Source organism: Stegostoma tigrinum, chromosome 8 (assembly GCF_030684315.1).
Source record: "Stegostoma tigrinum isolate sSteTig4 chromosome 8, sSteTig4.hap1, whole genome shotgun sequence".
Taxonomy (NCBI): domain Eukaryota; kingdom Metazoa; phylum Chordata; class Chondrichthyes; order Orectolobiformes; family Stegostomatidae; genus Stegostoma; species Stegostoma tigrinum.
The window spans coordinates 91,364,206-91,382,566 of NC_081361.1; the positions used below are offsets into that span (position 1 = coordinate 91,364,206).

An 18,361-nucleotide genomic window follows, 5' to 3' on the forward strand; every position below is an offset into this window, starting at 1 on the left:
TCAAGAGAAAATATGACTGACGTGGTTTACTCTGAGGGGCACCGCACCTTCCAGGGAAAGGGGAGAGAGACTGAATAGGACAGTCCCTCATTGCCACCTTAGCAAGTGCAGAGAATGGAACCCACACTGTGAGCATCGCAAACCACTTCCATGTCCAGTTGAGCTAACCACCTCCTCTCTACCCGGTCCCAGAAAACTTGAATGTGGAAATGTGAGGATGCTTGAGATCAGCTTGATGATGACAGGCAGTTTGTTGGCTATGTGGCTGTTCAGAATTAAGGGAGACAAGTGTGAAGGGGCTGGGGGGAGCATACAGATACATTTGGGAGCAGAAATAAGAAAAAAAGGGAATGTAAAGTGAATGATACTGTTGCAAAGTGTGTTGAGAGACCTAGGCATTTGTGCATAAATTATTGAAGATGGCAGGAAGCAATTAACTTTTTTTTAAAGAGCCATAGAGATATACGGTATGGAAATAGACCCTTCAGTTCAACTTGCCCATGCTCACAGATATACTAAATTAATACAATCCTATTTGCCAGCATTTGGTCTGTACCCCTCGAAACCCTGCCTAGGCATATACCCATCTTGATGCCTTTTAAATGTTGTAATTGTACCAGCCTCCAACACCTCCTCTGGCAGCTCATTCCATTCACACATCACCCTCTGTGTGAAAAGTTATGCCTTAGGTCCCTTTTAAATCTTTCCCCTCTCACCTTAAGCCTATACCCTCTAGTCTGCCCTATCCTGGTGGCGTGACCCTTGTCTATTCACTGTATATATGCCCCTGGTGATTTTATAAACTAATTGAGGCATAATGTGCGTAGTGCTAAGTCTCTATGAAACTGGTTTGGTCTCAGTTGGAATCTTGTTCCCAATTCTGGATGTTACACTTTAGAAAGTATTGGAGGGGTTGCAGGAAAGATGTAACAGAATAGGGTGGGGCTGGGACTGTCTTCAGTTCACTGCGTAAAATGAAGTAGATAGGTTTGTTCTCTTTAGAGACATTTTGGAAGGGATTTGATAGAGATGTTCAGAGGGTCAGACATTGGACAATGGTCATGATTCAATATTAGGTGATTGGTCTAAGAACTAAAGTAGTTAGAGTCTGGAAGGCAAGATTAAACCAGTCTCCATCACAGTAATGGTTTTTCAAAAAGGAATTCAAAAAGAAAAATGAATTTTAAAAGATAAAGTAATTGTAGGACAGCAGTTTGTCTGCAATCAACTGGCTTATTCTTGCAGAGAGAGGTAGAACAGACCTGATAGTCTGAATGGCCTCTTGTTCTGTATCTGCTCAATGATTCTATATCTTACTCATGTGAGCAACTGCAAGATCTATTTCCACTTTGAAGGCAAGATAAAAATAATGTAACAACTTAGCTCAAATTGGCGTGCATATTTTGCATTTGATGAGAATCCCAATAACGCCAAGACCTAATGTGTAAATGTAAAGAATGAATTCCTGTACCTTGCATGACCTTGCAATATCCCAAACCAATTTCCAGCCAATGAGATTTTTTTTAAGTGTAATCATTGTTTTCCTGTGAGAGGTGTTGCAGCCAATTTAGATACGTCATATGGCGAACACTTCATCATGCTTACACTCCTTCTCTGGATCCCCTCCAATGCCAGCACGTCCTTCCTTAGGTACAAGGCCCAAAGAGTCTCAATGCACAAGATGATTCTGTTTTTAGTCATAACTTTGCTTCAAGGTGTAAACAAGATTTCTGGATAAATATCTTGCCTTGGATGTACTCTTAGACTTGATTGCCTTGGAAAAATTCAAACAGAAACATGTTTCAGTGTGACCTGAAACCACTAATGTTAATGAAAATTTGTAATTAGTCCAAAATGTTTAGGCAATCTGTATTTGGTTTGAAAATATTTGGAAAGGATCTTCATGAATTTTCAGTGGTGAGTGGAGTTCCACAGGGCGCTGTCCTTGGGCCTCTACTGTTTGTAATTTTTATTAATGACTTGGACGAGGGAATTGAAGGATGGGTCAGCAAGTTTGCAGACGACACAAAGGTCGGAGGTGTCGTTGACAGTGTAGAGGGCTGTTGTAGGCTGCAGCGGGACATTGACAGGATGCAGAGATGGGCTGAGAGGTGGCAGATGGAGTTCAACCTGGATAAATGCGAGGTGATGCATTTTGGAAGGTCGAATTTGAAAGCTGAGTACAGGATTAAGGATAGGATTCTTGGCAGCGTGGAGGAACAGAGGGATCTTGGTGTGCAGATACTTAGATCCCTTAAAATGGCCACCCAAGTGGACAGGGTTGTTAAGAAAGCATATGGTGTTTTGGGTTTCATTAACAGGGGGATTGAGTTTAAGAGTCGTGAGATCTTGTTGCAGCTCTATAAAACTTTGGTTAGACCGCACTTGGAATACTGCGTCCAGTTCTGGGTGCCCAATTATAGGAAAGATGTGGATGCTTTGGAGAGGGTTCAGAGGAGGTTTACCAGGATGCTGCCTGGACTGGAGGGCTTATCTTATGAAGAGAGGTTGACTGAGCTCGGTCTCTTTTCATTGGAGAAAAGGAGGAGGAGAGGGGACCTAATTGAGGTATACAAGATAATGAGAGGCATAGATAGAGTTGATAGCCAGAGACTATTTCCCAGGGCAGAAATGGCTAGCACGAGGGGTCATAGTTTCAAGCTGGTTGGTGGAAAGTATAGAGGGGATGTCAGAGGCAGGTTCTTTATGCAGAGAGTTGTGAGAGCATGGAATGCGTTGCCAGCAGCAGTTGTGGAAGCAAGGTCATTGGGGACATTTAAGAGACTGCTGGACATGTATATGGTCACAGAAATTTGAGGGTGCATACATGAGGATCAATGGTCGGTACAACATTGTGGGCTGAAGGGCCTGTTCTGTGCTGTACTGTTCTATGTTCTATGTTCTATGAATGTGTATCATTCAGATAGTCAGAAATACTGGCCTATATGATTTGGAAGCTATGACATCAAGTTGGTTAAAGTATAGATGCTGTGTGGCAGATAGAAAGGCAGAGATTGGAGAGAGCAGGTCAGCCGGCTGTATTGGAAAGTGGGATTCTCAAGTGGTGAGAAAACGCATTTAGAACTGCAGTTTCTGTTTCTTGTCACCTCTGACAGAGTGAATGCCTAGAATTTGCCATAGTGTACAAAGATGGAAGCAGATTTCTACCAGCGCAGCTAGCTGGAGCTGAGAATTTGGAAGATTCAGAGAGAAGTGCATCATAAAGAGAACATTTCCAGGGAGTATTCCTGTTTATGTGGAAGCTGATGCCTGTGAAAAGTCCAAATCCTTGTAGGATAATAACTGGAATTGTCCTTGGAAGAACTGTGTAGTTAAAATTGGAGTGGACCGCCTCTGATAGTCTCTGTTATGTCCTATTTTGTGTGTAATTTATAGCTTGCACTAATCATGACCTGTCTATTACTTTGTTTAAGAACTGAAAGAACTGTGGATGCTTAAATCAGGAACAAAAACAAAGTTGGTGGAAAAGCTCAGTAGGTCTGGCAGCATCTGTGTAGGGAAAAACAGAGTTAACGTTTCAGGATAATGAAATGTGAGGCTGGATGAACACAGCAGGCCCGGCAGCATCTCAGGAGCACAAAAGCTGACGTTTCAGGCCTAGACCCTTCATCAGGATCACCAGACCCGAAACGTTAACTCTGTTTTTTCCTTCACAGATGCTGCCAGACCTGCTGAGCTTTTCCACCAACTTTGTTTTTATTACTTTGTTTAATCCATTTTGGTTCCAACTTTTATTTCGTTACTAAAAGTTAGGAATAGTGAAATCCTGCTTGGTAATTTCTTCATTTGATAGCATTCTTAGTGATATTTTAGTTATTTTAATTCATGGATCCCCATGAGGATTTGTAACATTTGAAAATAGGAGGTACTACTATTTCGTGCATTACTTTATAAACTGAGAGGAAGATTGTATAGGACTTCAGAAGGCCATAGAAAGTGGGCGAAGAACATGGATAGGTGGCAGATGGAATTCAAGAATAAGCAGAGTGAGAAAATAGAACATAGAGCAGTAACAGTACAGGAGCAAGCCCACCACATCTGTGCCAACTATGATGCTATTCTAAACTCAACCTGCCCCGAAGCAACTTCTCCAATAATTTTCCTATCACTGATGTTAGGCACACTGGCGTTAATTTCCCGAATTATTTCTGTTGTCCTAAAAAAAGGAACAACATTTACTATTCTCCAATCTACTGGGACCTCACCTGTGGCTAAAGAGGGTACAAAGATCTCTGTCAAGAGGTAACACAACTCGTTAGGAAGAACATGATGAGATGAAACATAATGAAAAGTAGAAGTTCTAAACAGGGTACAGGAGCATGAACTCTCCCATGTCCTTGCACACAACACCACATATCAGGCCTTGTTAACTCACAATCTGCCATTATACTCTACTTATTGTTAGTCACTAACAGACCCATTAACAGCTATTCACCCTTTTAGCCAGATCATTATCCTTTGTCTATCTTTGTCAACAACAAAGGAGCAGAGGTATGATGAGAATTGACTGCCTTTAACATCAAGGCTGCATTTGACTGAGTGTGGCATCAAGAACTCTGACCAAAGCTGGAGTCAATAGGAACTGGGAAAAAAAAACTCTCCACTGATTGGAGTCACACCAGGCACATAGGAGGATGCTTGTAATTATTGTTGTCTCAGCTCCAGGGCATATCTGCAGGAGCTCTTCAGGATAGTTTTCAAGGCCCAAGCGTCTGCAGTTGCTTCATCCATGACCTCTTCCATCATGAGGTCAGTCATGGGGATATTCACTGAATACTCCACAGTGTTCAACACCATTTGTGACTCCTTAGATACTGAAGCAGCCCAGGCTCAAATGCAACAAAATCTAGACAATATCCATGTTTGGGCTGACAAATGGCATGTCAATGGTATTACTGAATCCCCACTATCAACATCTTGGTTTTTTACCATTGATCAAAAACTATGGCTGCAGACTTCGCAGAAGCTAGGAATCTCACTTCCTGATTCCCAAAGCCTGTTCAGCACCTTCAAGACATAAGTCAGAGTTGTGATGGAATACTCCTCACTTGCTTGGATGAGTGCAGCTACAACAACATTCAAGAAGCTGAATATCATCTGGGACAAAGCTTTGCTCTTGATTGGCATCACATCCACAAACAGAGCAGCATGCTGGCTCGGTACTTAGCACTGCTGCATCACAGCATCAGGGACTCAGGTTTGATTCGAACCTTGGGTGACTGTCTGTGTGGACTTTGCACATTCTCCCCATGTCTATATGGGTTTCCTCTGGGCCCTCGGGTTTTCTCCCTCTGTCCAAAGACGTATGGGTTGGGTAGATAACCATGCTAAATTACTGCATGGTGTCTAGGGATGTGCAGGCTAGGGGGATTAACCGTAGCAAATGCGGGGTTACTGGAATAAAGTGGGATGCTCTTTGGAGGGTCATTGCAGATCCGATGGGCTGAATGGATTTTTCTGCACTGTGGTGAATCCATGATTCAGGCTCTCTATCACTGATGCTCAGTAGCAGCAGTACAGTCCTTTGTTAGGATGCACTGCAGGAATTCACCAGGCTGCTCAGATGGCACCTCTGAATGACAAGACCAATAATATCCATAAGGACAAGGGCAACAGGTAAATGGGAACACTCCCTGCAAGTTCCCCACCAAGCCACTTACCATCCTGTTTTAGAAATACATCGCTGTACCTTCAGTGTCACTGAGTCAAAATCTGGAAGCTCCTCCCCTCATGGCATTATGGGTCTACCTACACTAAATGGTTCAAGAAGGCAGCCCACCACCACATTCTCAAGGGCATCTAGGGATGGGCAACAAACGCTGGGCAGCCAGTGATGCCCATATCCTGTGAGTGAATTTAAAAGAAAATACAATTTTTTCAGAATCTGAAATGTGCCTCTTCGGGGAAATAAATGTGCCATTGTATTCTTCAATGTGAATAGAATAAATCCCTCGTTTAAAAAAAAAAAAAAATTCACCAGTTTCTCACCTATCTTCCAGAATCCTCAGGTGTACCTTTGGACGTGCTTTCAGTTTATTTTAACTGGTTTTTTTAAAAATTCACTCATGGGACAAGAACATCGCTGGCTGACCAACATTTTTTATTGCCCATCATTAGTTGCCCTTGGAGAGGGTGATGGAAAATGTTATTTATGAATAACACAAATGACGGTGAAGGTTATAATGGCATATATGGGTATAATGACTGCATGCTCATTTTTTCCAAGAATCCATGGTGACTAAAGTAATTCTTTATTCCAATTTCCTATTGCACTTGACAAACTTCTTGTTTTACTCCAAAAACTAACTGAACGAGCAGCTTTAAGATGATTGGCAAAGCATCAGAGGTGGCACAAGGAAGAGTACCTTAATGTAAAGAGTTGTTAAAGTTTGGAATATGCAGCCTGGTTGATTCAATTGATTTCCATCACTCATTTTCGAATTCCTAAATGAGAGAAGGTCCTTGCTTCATGGTCAGCTGACCAGGCTTCATCCTGGACTGCTATCCTTGGTAGCTGTAGACAGTTGTTTAGCTGTTGTCTCCCTGCCTTTGGGGAGAGAGAAGAGGTCAGCCCAAAGTCAGAATGGGCAATGAACCCAGGCCATTAACATTCCTTTTGCACCACACTCACAATCTAACCAACTGACCTCTCTGGTCCCTGATGATTTAGTGGTAGCTTTCAAAAGGGACTTGGAGAAGCATTTGAAGGAGAAAAACTTGAGGGAGAAATGGGAAGAGTTTGGGAGTGGGGTGAACTGATTACTGGGGCAGATTCAATTGAACATGTAGGTTTTCTGTGTTTTACTATTCCACGTATCTGCGATGTGGTTTTTGTTTGCAATTATTGAAACAAAAGTTTTGCCTTAAAAGGTGAAAATCATTTATTCTTAATTTTCTTTCCTGTTAGAATGAAGTCAAGATCATCTTCACCTCCCAACTATGCCCATCTTAAAAAATCTGCACCTGTTCATGTTCATCTTCAAAAGCCCAAGCTGTTGCCTTCTGTTGTGGAAGTAGGTATAAATAGTTACAATTGATTAATAAAAATAATCAAAACCAGAACATTAGTAGCACAGGGTTCAGAGTTGACATGAGGAAACCATTTTGCCAATCTGACAAGTTATTGTGATCTGGAAATCACTGCCTAAAAGGATAGTGCAGATAAAAAGACCTGGATAAACACTTCACCATTGGGAAAACAGAGGAAGAGGGGAATGGGGTTAATTGGCAGTTTCTATCAAAGCCTAAACACAAGCACATTGAGTCAAATAGCCTCTTTCTGAGCTATTTAACGTTATTGTTTAATTAACGAAACAGATTTGGGAAAATTATGGTTTTTGCATTGACTTTTTAAAAAGCCTTTAACAGAGTACTGGGCAGGATAAGAATTGGATTATGGACTAGGGGAAGAAGTAGCAAATTGTATTAAAAGATCTGAAACTTTGACCATTTGGAAGAGTACTGCCTCCAAACGTGGCATTGATTGAGAGACAGGAAAAGAGGAATAGCATGTAGAAAGAGTTTGAGATTTTTTTTCAATACCCTTTCGAAAGATGTGAACATTGCTGGCAAGTCCAGTATATATTACTTGTTCCTAATTGCCCTTGAAGATATTTCAAAGGGTAGTTAAAAGTCAGCTACATTGCTTTGGATCTGGAGTCACATGTAGGTCAGACCAGTTAAGGACATCAGTTTCCTTCCCCAATGGAAATCATGAAGCAGATGTTGTTTTTTATTTGCCACAGTCATCTCATGAACATTATTAGTTTTATTTACAGATTTATAAATTGAATTTAAATTTCATTATTCACCATGGTAGGATTCGAACCCACGTTCACAGAGCTTAGGGCTTGGGTAAGTGATGGCACAGCTAGCAGTAGAAGGGCAATTAAAATTGGGCATGTTGATGAGAGAAGAATTAGTGAAGCAGATATCCTGGATGGACTGGAGTAGATCACCAAGAGAAGAGGGACCAGGCCATTGAGGGATTTGCAAACAAGGACAAGAAACTTAGATTCAAAATATTGCTTAACCACAGGCTAGTGTAGAATAGCTAGCACTTTAATAATTTGCCTGCAAAACAGTAGGTGTTTAGTAAATCTGTGATACAGAGACTAAAATTTTCCAATCATTATTCTCAAGGTATGTTTCCTTCCAGTTATCTCGCGTGCAAAAAAGAAATCGCTCAACTCCTTCAACGAGAGCAAACAGAACTGTGAAGGGGAAAGCTAAGGGTTGTAGGGAGCCCCATACTTCAACCTTTAGCCAAAGTTACAAACAAGAGGTGGGTGCATCATGTCAGAATTGTAGTATTCTCATGATCGTGGACTTGCTAAATTATTTAACTGTGTATACAGGGTGTAAAATTATTTTAAAAAAGCAAATTAAACCATTATTATTTTTGCATTGAATAAAATAAAACTTTTAAGAGCAACTTTAAATATGTATGGGAGAATTTCATTTTCCCAAAGCCTATTTGCAGTGGCCTGTATATCTTTCAGTTTGTGGAGTGCAATGCCACTGTTGGTAATGGACTTAAGCAATGGTACCAATTGTGGGCATCCAGCTTCACTTTTCTGGAATATTAATGTACACAGCTTGCTTCTGTGGGGTATTTTGCAATGAAAGGTTCTGTATAATACAGTGCAATCTTTTGTCAAATGTGGAAGCTGACATAAGGATGAGGGGGTAGTTTTAAATAGTGAGAGCATAGCTGCGACTAGAGAAATATAAGGAGGAAGTTTCAGAAAAACAAAGTGCATGCAAAGAGGCTACTAGCAATTTGTAAGCTGCATCCTGGAATGGGGGAGGAGGAGTAAGCAGTATATTGTGGTAATTGCTCAGATCAGAGTCAGAAGCCCACGCTGACTTGTCAAAAAAAATACACACACTTGCATTTTGATCAGTCCTGCCTTGAAATTTCCTGGACAAGAGCCTTCTCCTGTGAACGAGCAATTACAGGGACACTTGCAGCCACAGGCAGAATGGAAACTGAAATCCTCTTTATCAGAGATAATGGGAACTGCAGATGCTGGAGAATCCAAGATAACAAAGTGTGGAGCTGGATGAACACAGCAGGCCAAGCAGCATCTCAGGAGCACAAAAGCTGACGTTTCGGGCCTAGACCCTTCATCAGAGAGGGGGATGGGGAGAGGGAACTGGAATAAATAGGGAGAGAGGAGGAGGCGGACCGAAGATGGAGAGAAAAGAAGATAGGTAGAGAGGCGAGTATAGGTGAGGAGCTAGGGAGGGGATTGGTCAGTCCAGGGAAGATTGACTGGTCAAGGAGGCCAGATGAGGTGGTAGGTGGGAAATGGAGGTGCGGCTTGAGGTGAGAGGAAGGCATGGGTGAGAGGAAGAACAGGTTCGGGACGCAGAGACAGGCTGGGCTGGTTTTGGGATGTTCTTCCCCTCTCTCCCTACTTATTCCAGTTCCCTCTCCCCATCCCCCTCGCTGATGAAGGGTCTAGGCCCGAAACGTCATCTTTTGTGTTCCTGAGATGCTGCTTGGCCTGCTGTGTTCATCCAGCTCCACACTTTGTTATCCTCTTTATCAGCTGTGTGTTTCTTACTGTGTAACACAAATGCCCTGCAGCCACTTTGACTGTTGTTCAGGAGCAGTCAATATGTTAGGGACATGTAGGGGAAGGCTGCTGTGTAAGCTTTTTGAAAAGCCAGGGTGGGTTGAGGTGGGCCTGGGCAGAAGGAGCAGGAGCTTGTTAGGTCCAGTCTGATTTACTTGTACTGGTGACTCAGGGTTTTTAATTAGTCACAAAAACAGAAGTTGCTGGAAAAGCTCAGCAAATCTGGCAGCATCTGTAAAGGAAAAAAGCAGAGTTAATGTTTCGGGTTTGGTGACCCTTCCTCAGAACTGACAGTGGCTGGGAAAACGTCAGTTTATATGCAGAAAAAAGAGAGGGGGTGGGGTAGGGAAGGGAGTAAATGATAGGATAGAGCCCAAAGAGAGAGAAGAGCAGTTGGACAGACAAAGAATTGATAACTATCTGGCTGGGAGGGTGAATAGTTAGTTGTTAATGGGGAGTATTAGTGACTAGCAACATGCCGTTTTGACGTATTTTTGGCGCATAGTGTGTGTCGTGCCTCCCCGTTGGCCCCGCCGGTAAGCTCAGCAGTCCTGGCTGCTGGGTGACCAAACGACCAGAAAAAGTACGAGACGGCCGTGGCCTATACAGACCAACACTCAAAAAACCAGTATGAGTCTCCAGTTCCACTGGAGCAGTCTGGTTGGGAAATGTCCCGGATAAACAACCTCCCCGCAGCATTGTCCACAACCGCGAGCTGTGATAAATCATTCGGTTGTACATGCGTAACATCCGCAACAAGGTCCATCTCGGTCCAGGTCCAGATCGAGACAGCAACATAGAGACATTACCTACTACCATACATGGAGCTGAGTTCGGTCTGACAGATGCCGGTTCAGCCTGTATCGGATGACATAGATAACGTTGAAGGCGGCACCGTAAAGGCAGCCCACCCTGCGGTTGAGATAAGCAGTACCACCCAAACCTTCTACAACAAAAGTTATCGACACGCTGGGCAGTGACAAAAATAACTGAGACTGGCGAGGAAACATCTGATGCAACTGCCTTCATGGAAGAAGTTGTTATCGAGCCAGTATATGACATTAAGACTCACTCTGTCACCGACACTTGACAGCTCTCCAGTGACAAGTGTGCAAAGCCAGGGCACGGGCCCCGCTGATAATGAAGATAACAACCAGCCTCATATAACACCAGTATCATCTGGTCCTTGGTCTGTGGTGATACTAGAGAGTAGTCAAACATCGACGAGTGATGTAAAGACTCGGAATAGGCACTCCCCGGAGTGTTCCAAAGTAGTGTGTAATGGCAGGCTATTGTGGTAACAAAGCCTGATGTGTGGGGTATGGGGCTGGAACATGGGAGAGTTAATGCCCTAAAATTTTTGAACCTAAAATTATTTAATTAGTTACTGCGGAGTCGGTTTTAAAATTCTCCATCGTTTCTTGGATAACTATTGCATGCAAGTGAGTTAGAATCTTCAAAATCCAATATGTTAACTCCAAATTGGGGACTTCATTGAGGGCTCCAAATGCCAGATTATTGTCCAAGGTAATTTCGCTTTTCCACACAATTCCTGAGGAGTCAGCTTCAAAGGGATTTCTGCTTGCAAAACTCCATCTGAACTTATTCCTGCACCTATGATGCTGCTTGGCCTGCTGTGTTTATCCAGCTCTAGACCTTGTTATCTCTTATTACAGTGCCAGGTATTTTTAATGCTGCATCCCAGTTACTGGAGTAAGAACACTGTAGAGATAATAAGCAGATGGTTCACTCTGAGGGTCACCCCACCTGAGGCAAGGGGAGAAATTGAGAAGGACAGTTCTTAAGTCAGTGCAGGAATTGAACCCACACAGTTAATGTAACTCTGCAGTGCAAACCAGCCATCCAGACAATGATAATGAAATGTGAGGCTGGATGAACACAGCAGGCCCAGCAGCATCTCAGGAGCACAAAAGCTGATGCATCGGGCCTAGACCCTTCAGCAGAGAGGGGGATGGGGTGAGGGTTCTGGAATAAATAGGGAGAGAGGGGGAGGCGGACCGAAGATGGAGAGAAAAGAAGATAGGTGGAGAGGAGAGTATAGGTGGGGAGGTAGGGAGGGGATAGGTCAGTCCAGGGAAGACGGACAGGTCAAGGAGGTGGGATGAGGTTAGTAGGTAGGAGATAGAGGTGCGGCTTGGGGTGGGAGGAAGGGATGGGTGAGAGGAAGAACAGGTTAGGGAGGCAGAGACAGGTTGGACTGGTTTTGGGATGCAGTGGGTGGAGGGGAAGAGCTGGGCTGGTTGTGTGGTGCAGTGGGGGGAGGGGACGAACTGGGCTGGTTTTGGGATGCGGTGGGGGAAGGGGAGATTTTGAAGCTGGTGAAGTCCACATTGATACCATTGGGCTGCAGGGTTCCCAAGCGGAATATGAGTTGCTGTTCCTGCAACCTTCGGGTGTCAACATTGTGGCACTGCAGGAGGCCCATGATGGACATGTCATCTAAAGAATGGGAGGGGGAGTTGAAATGGTTTGCGACTGGGAGGTGCAGTTGTTTATTGCGAACCGAGCGGAGGTGTTCTGCAAAGCGGTCCTATCCCCTCCCTACCTCCCCACCTATACTCTCTCCACCTATCTTCTTTTCTCTCCATCTTCGGTCCGCCTCCCCCTCTCTCCCCATTTATTCCAGAACCCTCACCCCATCCCCCTCTCTGATGAAGGGTCTAGGCCCGAAACGTCAGCTTTTGTGCTCCTGAGATGCTGCTTGGCCTGCTGTGTTCATCCAGCCTCACATTTTGTTATCTCACATTTCATTATCTTGGATTCTCCAGCATCTGCAGTTCCCATTATCACTCATCCAGACAATGAGCTAACTGACTCCCTCTAGCTGCTGCATTAAACAATTAAATGTTCCCTTTACAGAACAGATTCACTGTATAATTACATTCAGCGTAAATGTTCTATATTGCAAAATCTGAAGAACAGGGCTTGATAAATTTATTGTGGGCTCAGTATTAAAATTGCCTCTTAGGGAGTTTAGGATAAGTATATCACAAGACAGCACTCATTTTCTGGATGCAATAAAATGACTGATGATTCCACGGGGAGGCTATCTGGGGAATGATTTAAGAGACGAGGACACTACTTTTTCTAGAATGAAGAAGGCTGAGAAATGACCTGATAGATTATCAAAGTGTTTTATAGAGCTGATGTAAAGAATATATCCCCACTTATAATAAGAGCAAGGATTAGGGGCCATAAATATGAGATAATTACTAATAAATCCAATAGGTAGTTCAGACAAGCTCAGAGCATGGTTAGACTGTCATCTGGCCTGACTACTTGTGTGGCTCACTGTCATATTTTATTTTGTGATGGTCCTGTGCAGCACCTTATGATGTTTTATTACATTACCCAGATGGCACAGTGGCTCAGTGGTTAACACTGCTGCCTCACAATGATAGTGAATTGGGTTTGATTCTAACCTCGGGTGACTGTACGTGTGGAGTTTGCATGTTGTCCCTGTGTCTGTGTGGGTTTTCTCCAAGTGCTCTGATTTCCTCTCACTGTCCAAAGATGTGCAGGCTAGGTGGATTAACCATGGGAAATGGAGGGTCATAGGGATGGTTTGGGATAGGATAGGATGGGGAGTGGGTCTGGGTGGGATACTCCTTAGAGCATTGGTGGACTCCGTAGACTAAATGCCCTGCTCCCACATTGTAGGGGTTCGTGTCATTGAATTTCAGCATGTAATGAAAAGTGTGCTATTATTTTTATCTAGAAATTCTGTAAAATTGCCTGAATGTACTTTGGAAATGGCACATAACGCCATCTCCATTTAAGCTTCTCTTGTGTATAAAAGTTTTAAATATATGTGATATGTATGTATATAGTATGAAATGTTTAATCCTTTATGATACTAGGGCTAGCACAAAGGTTCTTGATCACCATCAGTAGGGAAGAAATTACCTGTGCGGAAATCCATTAATAAGGAATGCAACATTAATCAGCAAATGAGCTGGTCTAGATATCCAATCAGCAGCTCAACAGAAGACTTGGAAAGCGTGAGAATTGAAATAAGCTGTTTTTGTTGACAATATGGTTTTTCGATAACGTGATCTTATTGATGCCAGTACTCTGAGTTACTGAGTTGCTCTTTCCACATGAGTCTTTGAGTAGGGAACAGTCTGTTGCTGGGCATATCAAATTACTGGAGGGTTGAATCACAATGCAGTGATTATGGAGGCAGCTTATATATAGTTTGTGTGAATTTGCATCCATTATATGTAGAAGATATTCAAGATTGGTTTGGTGCTTTAATTGTTCATTGTACTTTCTAGACATTTGCTCTCACAAATTGTTAATGGGAATTGTTCAGTTTTCAGGGTATGCAGCAAACATAGAGTCCAAGGAGGAGCCAAATGCATCAAATTGGATAAGTGAAGACTGTGAAACTGACGCACAAGAACTTACTCAATCAACCAACAAAAATAGGACTTCTCAGGAGAGTTTTGAAAAGTTCCAGAAAGAGCTGGACTGGATAGGGTAACTAACTAACTCCATTTGGCTGCCTTTTCATACATGTCACCAAGTCTTAAAGCACAGACAGAGACCATTCAGCCCATCGTGCCTGCACTAGCGCTTCAAATGAGCACCATTACCTACCGCCAATCTCCTGCTTTTTTCACATACCCTTGCATGTTATTTTTATTAAAATAATTCATTACCCTCTCGAATGCCTTAATTGAACCTGCCTTCACTGCACTTTCAGACTATGCATTCTCTAACTACTCATGGAGTGAACAAAAGCATTTTGTCACATCACCACTGTTTCCTTTGCAAATTACTTTAAATGTATGACCTCTTTATTTTGTTCTTGTAATATGTGACAATATTATTGAGAATGTTACAAGGCATTCATTTGAAATTATATTGCTTATTGTCTTAATTGAAGTGTTGAATGTATTTTAATGCTGCAGTAATCGGGGTCAGTTAGTTCTGTTGACTGGACAGTTGGCTTTTGATGCAGAATGATGCCAATGAACGTGGGTTCAATTCCAGCATGACTGAATCTACTATGAAGAATTGTCCTTCTTAGCCTCTCCTTTCACCCTCAGGTTAAACCACTGTCAGTCGTCCTCTCTATAACTTACCTGCCTGCTCACCATAACCCTTAATTCCTTTACCGTTCAAAAATCTATCTATCTTTGCCTTAAAAACATTCAGCAAGAGAGCCTCAACTGCTTCGCTGTGCAGGGAATTCCACAGATTCACAATCCTTTGGATGAACAAGTTCCTCCCCAGCTCAGACCTAAATCTGCTCCTCCTTATTTTGGGGCTATGCCCCCTTGTTCCAGCTTCTGGAATGCTTTCATTACATAGAATTCTGTTTTACAGACTCAGAAGTCAAAGTCCAGAAAGGACTGTTTGGCAACCGTTAGCGCAGAGAACTCCTAGTCCTTTAGAAGCCAAGTTTTTTTTAGGGAATGAAGGCAGTAAACCTAGTCTCTAATTTTCTTCAAAGCCTTCCTTGATTGTTCCTCCTAAATTACCTGACTTCTTTGAGACAGCAGGTAAGCTACAGACCACATGAAAGTGTTTGCTTTATTTCCAATAAATCACATGGTTAAAAACCTTTTTAGAACATAGAACAGTACAGCACAGAACAGGCCCTTCAGCCCACGATGTTGTGCCGACCATTGATCCTCATGTATGCACCCTCAAATTTCTGTGACCATATGCTTGTCCAGCAGTCTCTTAAATGTCCCCAATGACCTTGCTTCCACAACTGCTGCTGGCAACGCATTCCATGCTCTCACAACTCTGTGTAAAGAACCCGCCTCTGACATCCCCTCTATACTTTCCACCAACCAGCTTAAAACTATAACCCCTCGTGTTAGCCTTTTCTGCCCTGGGAAATAGTCTCTGGCTATCAACTCTATCTATGCCTCTCATTATCTTGAATACCTCAATTAGGCCCCCTCTCCTCCTCCTTTTCTTCAATGAAAAGAGTCCGAGCTCAGTCAACCTCTCTTCATAAGATAAGCCCTCCAGTCCAGGCAGCATCCTGGTAAACCTCCTCTGAACCCTCTCCAAAGCATCCACATCTTTCCTATAATGGGGCGACCAGAACTGGACACAGTATTCCAAGTGCGGTCTAACCAAAGTTTTATAGAGCTGCAACAAGATCTTACGACTCTTAAACTCAATCCCCCTGTTAATGAAAGCCAAAACACCATATGCTTTCTTAACAACCCTGTCCACTTGGGTGGCCATTTTAAGGGATTTATGTATCTGCACACCAAGATCTCTCTGTTCCTCCACGCTGCCAAGAATCCTATCCTTAATCCTGTACTCAGCTTTCAAACTTGGCCTTCCAAAATGCATCACCTCGCATTTATCCAGGTTGAACTCCATCTGCCACCTCTCAGCCCATCTCTGCATCCTGTCAATGTCCCGCTGCAGCCTACAACAGCCCTCTGTACTGTCAACGACACCTCCAACCTTCGCGTCGTCTGCAAACTTGCCGACCCCATCCTTCAATCCCCTCATCCAAGTCATTAATAAAAATTACAAACAGTAGAGGCCCAAGGACAGAGCCCTGTGGAACACCACTCTCCACTGACTTCCAGGCAGAATATTTTCCTTCTACTACCACTCACTGTCTTCTGTTGGCCAGCCAATTCTGTATCCAGACAGCTAAGTTCCCCTGTATCCCATTCCTCCTGACCTTCTGAATGAGCCTACCATGGGGAACCTTATCAAATGCCTTACTGAAGTCCATATACACCACATCCACAGCTCGACCCTCATCAACTTTTCTAGTCACGTCCTCAAAGCAGAAAAAGTCCAAATAGTTCAAAATATTCCAGTTTCTTCCAGACAGTCCTGAAATATAAAATATGTAATTCCAGCAATTACAAAGAAATGTACAAGGTGGGTGTAAACACAATGCTATGGTGCAACATATAATCCTCTGTACTGGCAGACACATATCCTTTACCCAATATCAAGCTGGTAAATTGGAAATCCATCTTGTTTGCTGTTGGTTGATCATTACTGTGTCCTGAATTGGCTCTGAGATTTTCCTACATTAATGCAGAAACAATACTACAAAAGTAATTAACTGTCAACAAAGATCTTTGAGCTAGCTGGAGGTTGTAAATAAAATAACTGTACAGAGACTAATATCCAGCTATCACGTCACTCTGTATTTGCACATGGACAGTCGTTGACCATAGTGCTGCCTCCTATAGGATCAGGCACCAGTGTGTCAGTATCCCTGATTCTCAACCCTTTTATATCAGCCAGAGCTCCCTGATTGGACCAGACTAACAGCCACAGTCAGGGAACTCATCATCTATGATGTCCAGCTGGCTGCCCTCATTACAATCACTGCAGTAAACCTCTCCAGTTGATGGCCTTCCTCTTACTGGTTTATAAATTTGATGAATATTGTCAGTAACATTAAATATAAGAGCAGTAAGCCCTTCAAGCTTGCTTCATCAGTTATTCCACATGTAACCATTTTGGGTCGGTACAGTGAGGAGCTGAAGGAACTGTCCTGATGAAGGGTCCCGACCGCAAACGTCAACTTTTCTGCCCCTCTGATATTGCCTGACCTGCTGTGTTCCTCCAGTCCGTATTGACTTTAACTTACAGCATCTGCAGTTCTCGCTATCTCCTAACCTTTTTTGGTATTGCATTGGATGCCTCATTCTTCCTGAGGTCCAGTTCATTTCAAATCCTTTTTGATTGCTTCCAGTCCCAGTAGTTTGTTGCTGCTATCATATGGAGCTTGGCCAAGTACCATGAAACTGATAACATTTCTTTCAACGGTAGCTGCAAGTTTCAGAGTGAGACAGATAGAGTGCCTTCTTTTGTTATGGTTTTGTATATTGAGAGTAATTTGTTTTATGTAAAGTTCAGTTTATCAATCTCAAATCAAGATACAGTAGTTTAGCAGGAAGTCAGACAAATAGTCTAAAGGCACTGGAATTATGTTGTGGAAAACGTATTAAAATTCCACCCTGTTTTCTTGGAGCGGAATTTAACTGCCATAGTATTTTTAAAAACCAAACCAATGTAAGTGCAGGAAGCTTGCATTGTTCGGTCTTTTGTATAATAGAAAGGGCTACACTAATAAGTTACTTGAGACATTTCCTGCCATAACTTGGGAAGTTTTGTATAAGATATGCATTAAGTGGCGATACATTTCCTTGCTGGGAGGGTAAGGGGTAAGGGGGTGTGAAGAGGGAAGAAAACACATCTAATTGTGACTTAACTGCTGAAAAGTTCTAGGACATTCTGAATTTCCATTAATTTGTGAAAACCTCAAATTGTACAGCACAAAATGGATCTTGCTATCTTGATATGATATCAATTGAGTGCTAAGATGGACCCTTCCAATCCAACAGGTCCAGGAAATTTGAACAAGTCAGTCTTGAAGACAGACAGACAGAACATAAGTGCCTTGAATCTGTGTGCCAAATTATCATAGCTGTAGTTTGTAGTTTGGATATTGCTGATAGATGATCGAATCATCAAATCATACCATACAGAAGAGACCACTTAGCCCATCAAGCCTGTAAAACCAAAAATACACTGCTACCTACACTAGTACCACTTTTCTGCTCAAGACACTGGGGCGGCACGGTGGCTCGGTGGTTAGCACTGTAGACTCACAGCACTAAGGACCCAGGTTCAATTCTAGCCTTGGGTGACTGCCTGTGTGGAGTTTGCACATTCTCCCCGTGTCTGCGTGGGTTTCCTCCGGGTGCTCCGGTTTCCTCCCACAG

General features: G+C 42.9%; 1 protein-coding gene across 5 annotated transcripts in view; it reads left to right on the top strand.

Annotated features, from left to right (window-relative positions):
* LOC125456515 (protein BCAP-like) overlaps window positions 1-18,361 on the top strand; it is a 78,677-nt gene that overhangs the window by 778 nt on the left and 59,538 nt on the right. For 3 of the 5 annotated variants that reach the window (XM_059648111.1, XM_059648112.1, XM_059648116.1), the window contains exons 2-4: window positions 6,929-7,034; window positions 8,180-8,305; window positions 13,942-14,108. In XM_059648111.1, the coding sequence (XP_059504094.1) occupies window positions 6,930-7,034; window positions 8,180-8,305; window positions 13,942-14,108 (398 nt within the window). In that variant the 5' untranslated portion in view covers window position 6,929. Of the gene's footprint in view, window positions 1-6,928; window positions 7,035-8,163; window positions 8,306-13,941; window positions 14,109-18,361 lie in introns of all 5 variants that reach the window. The other 2 variants (XM_059648113.1, XM_059648114.1) reach the window with 1 other exon arrangement.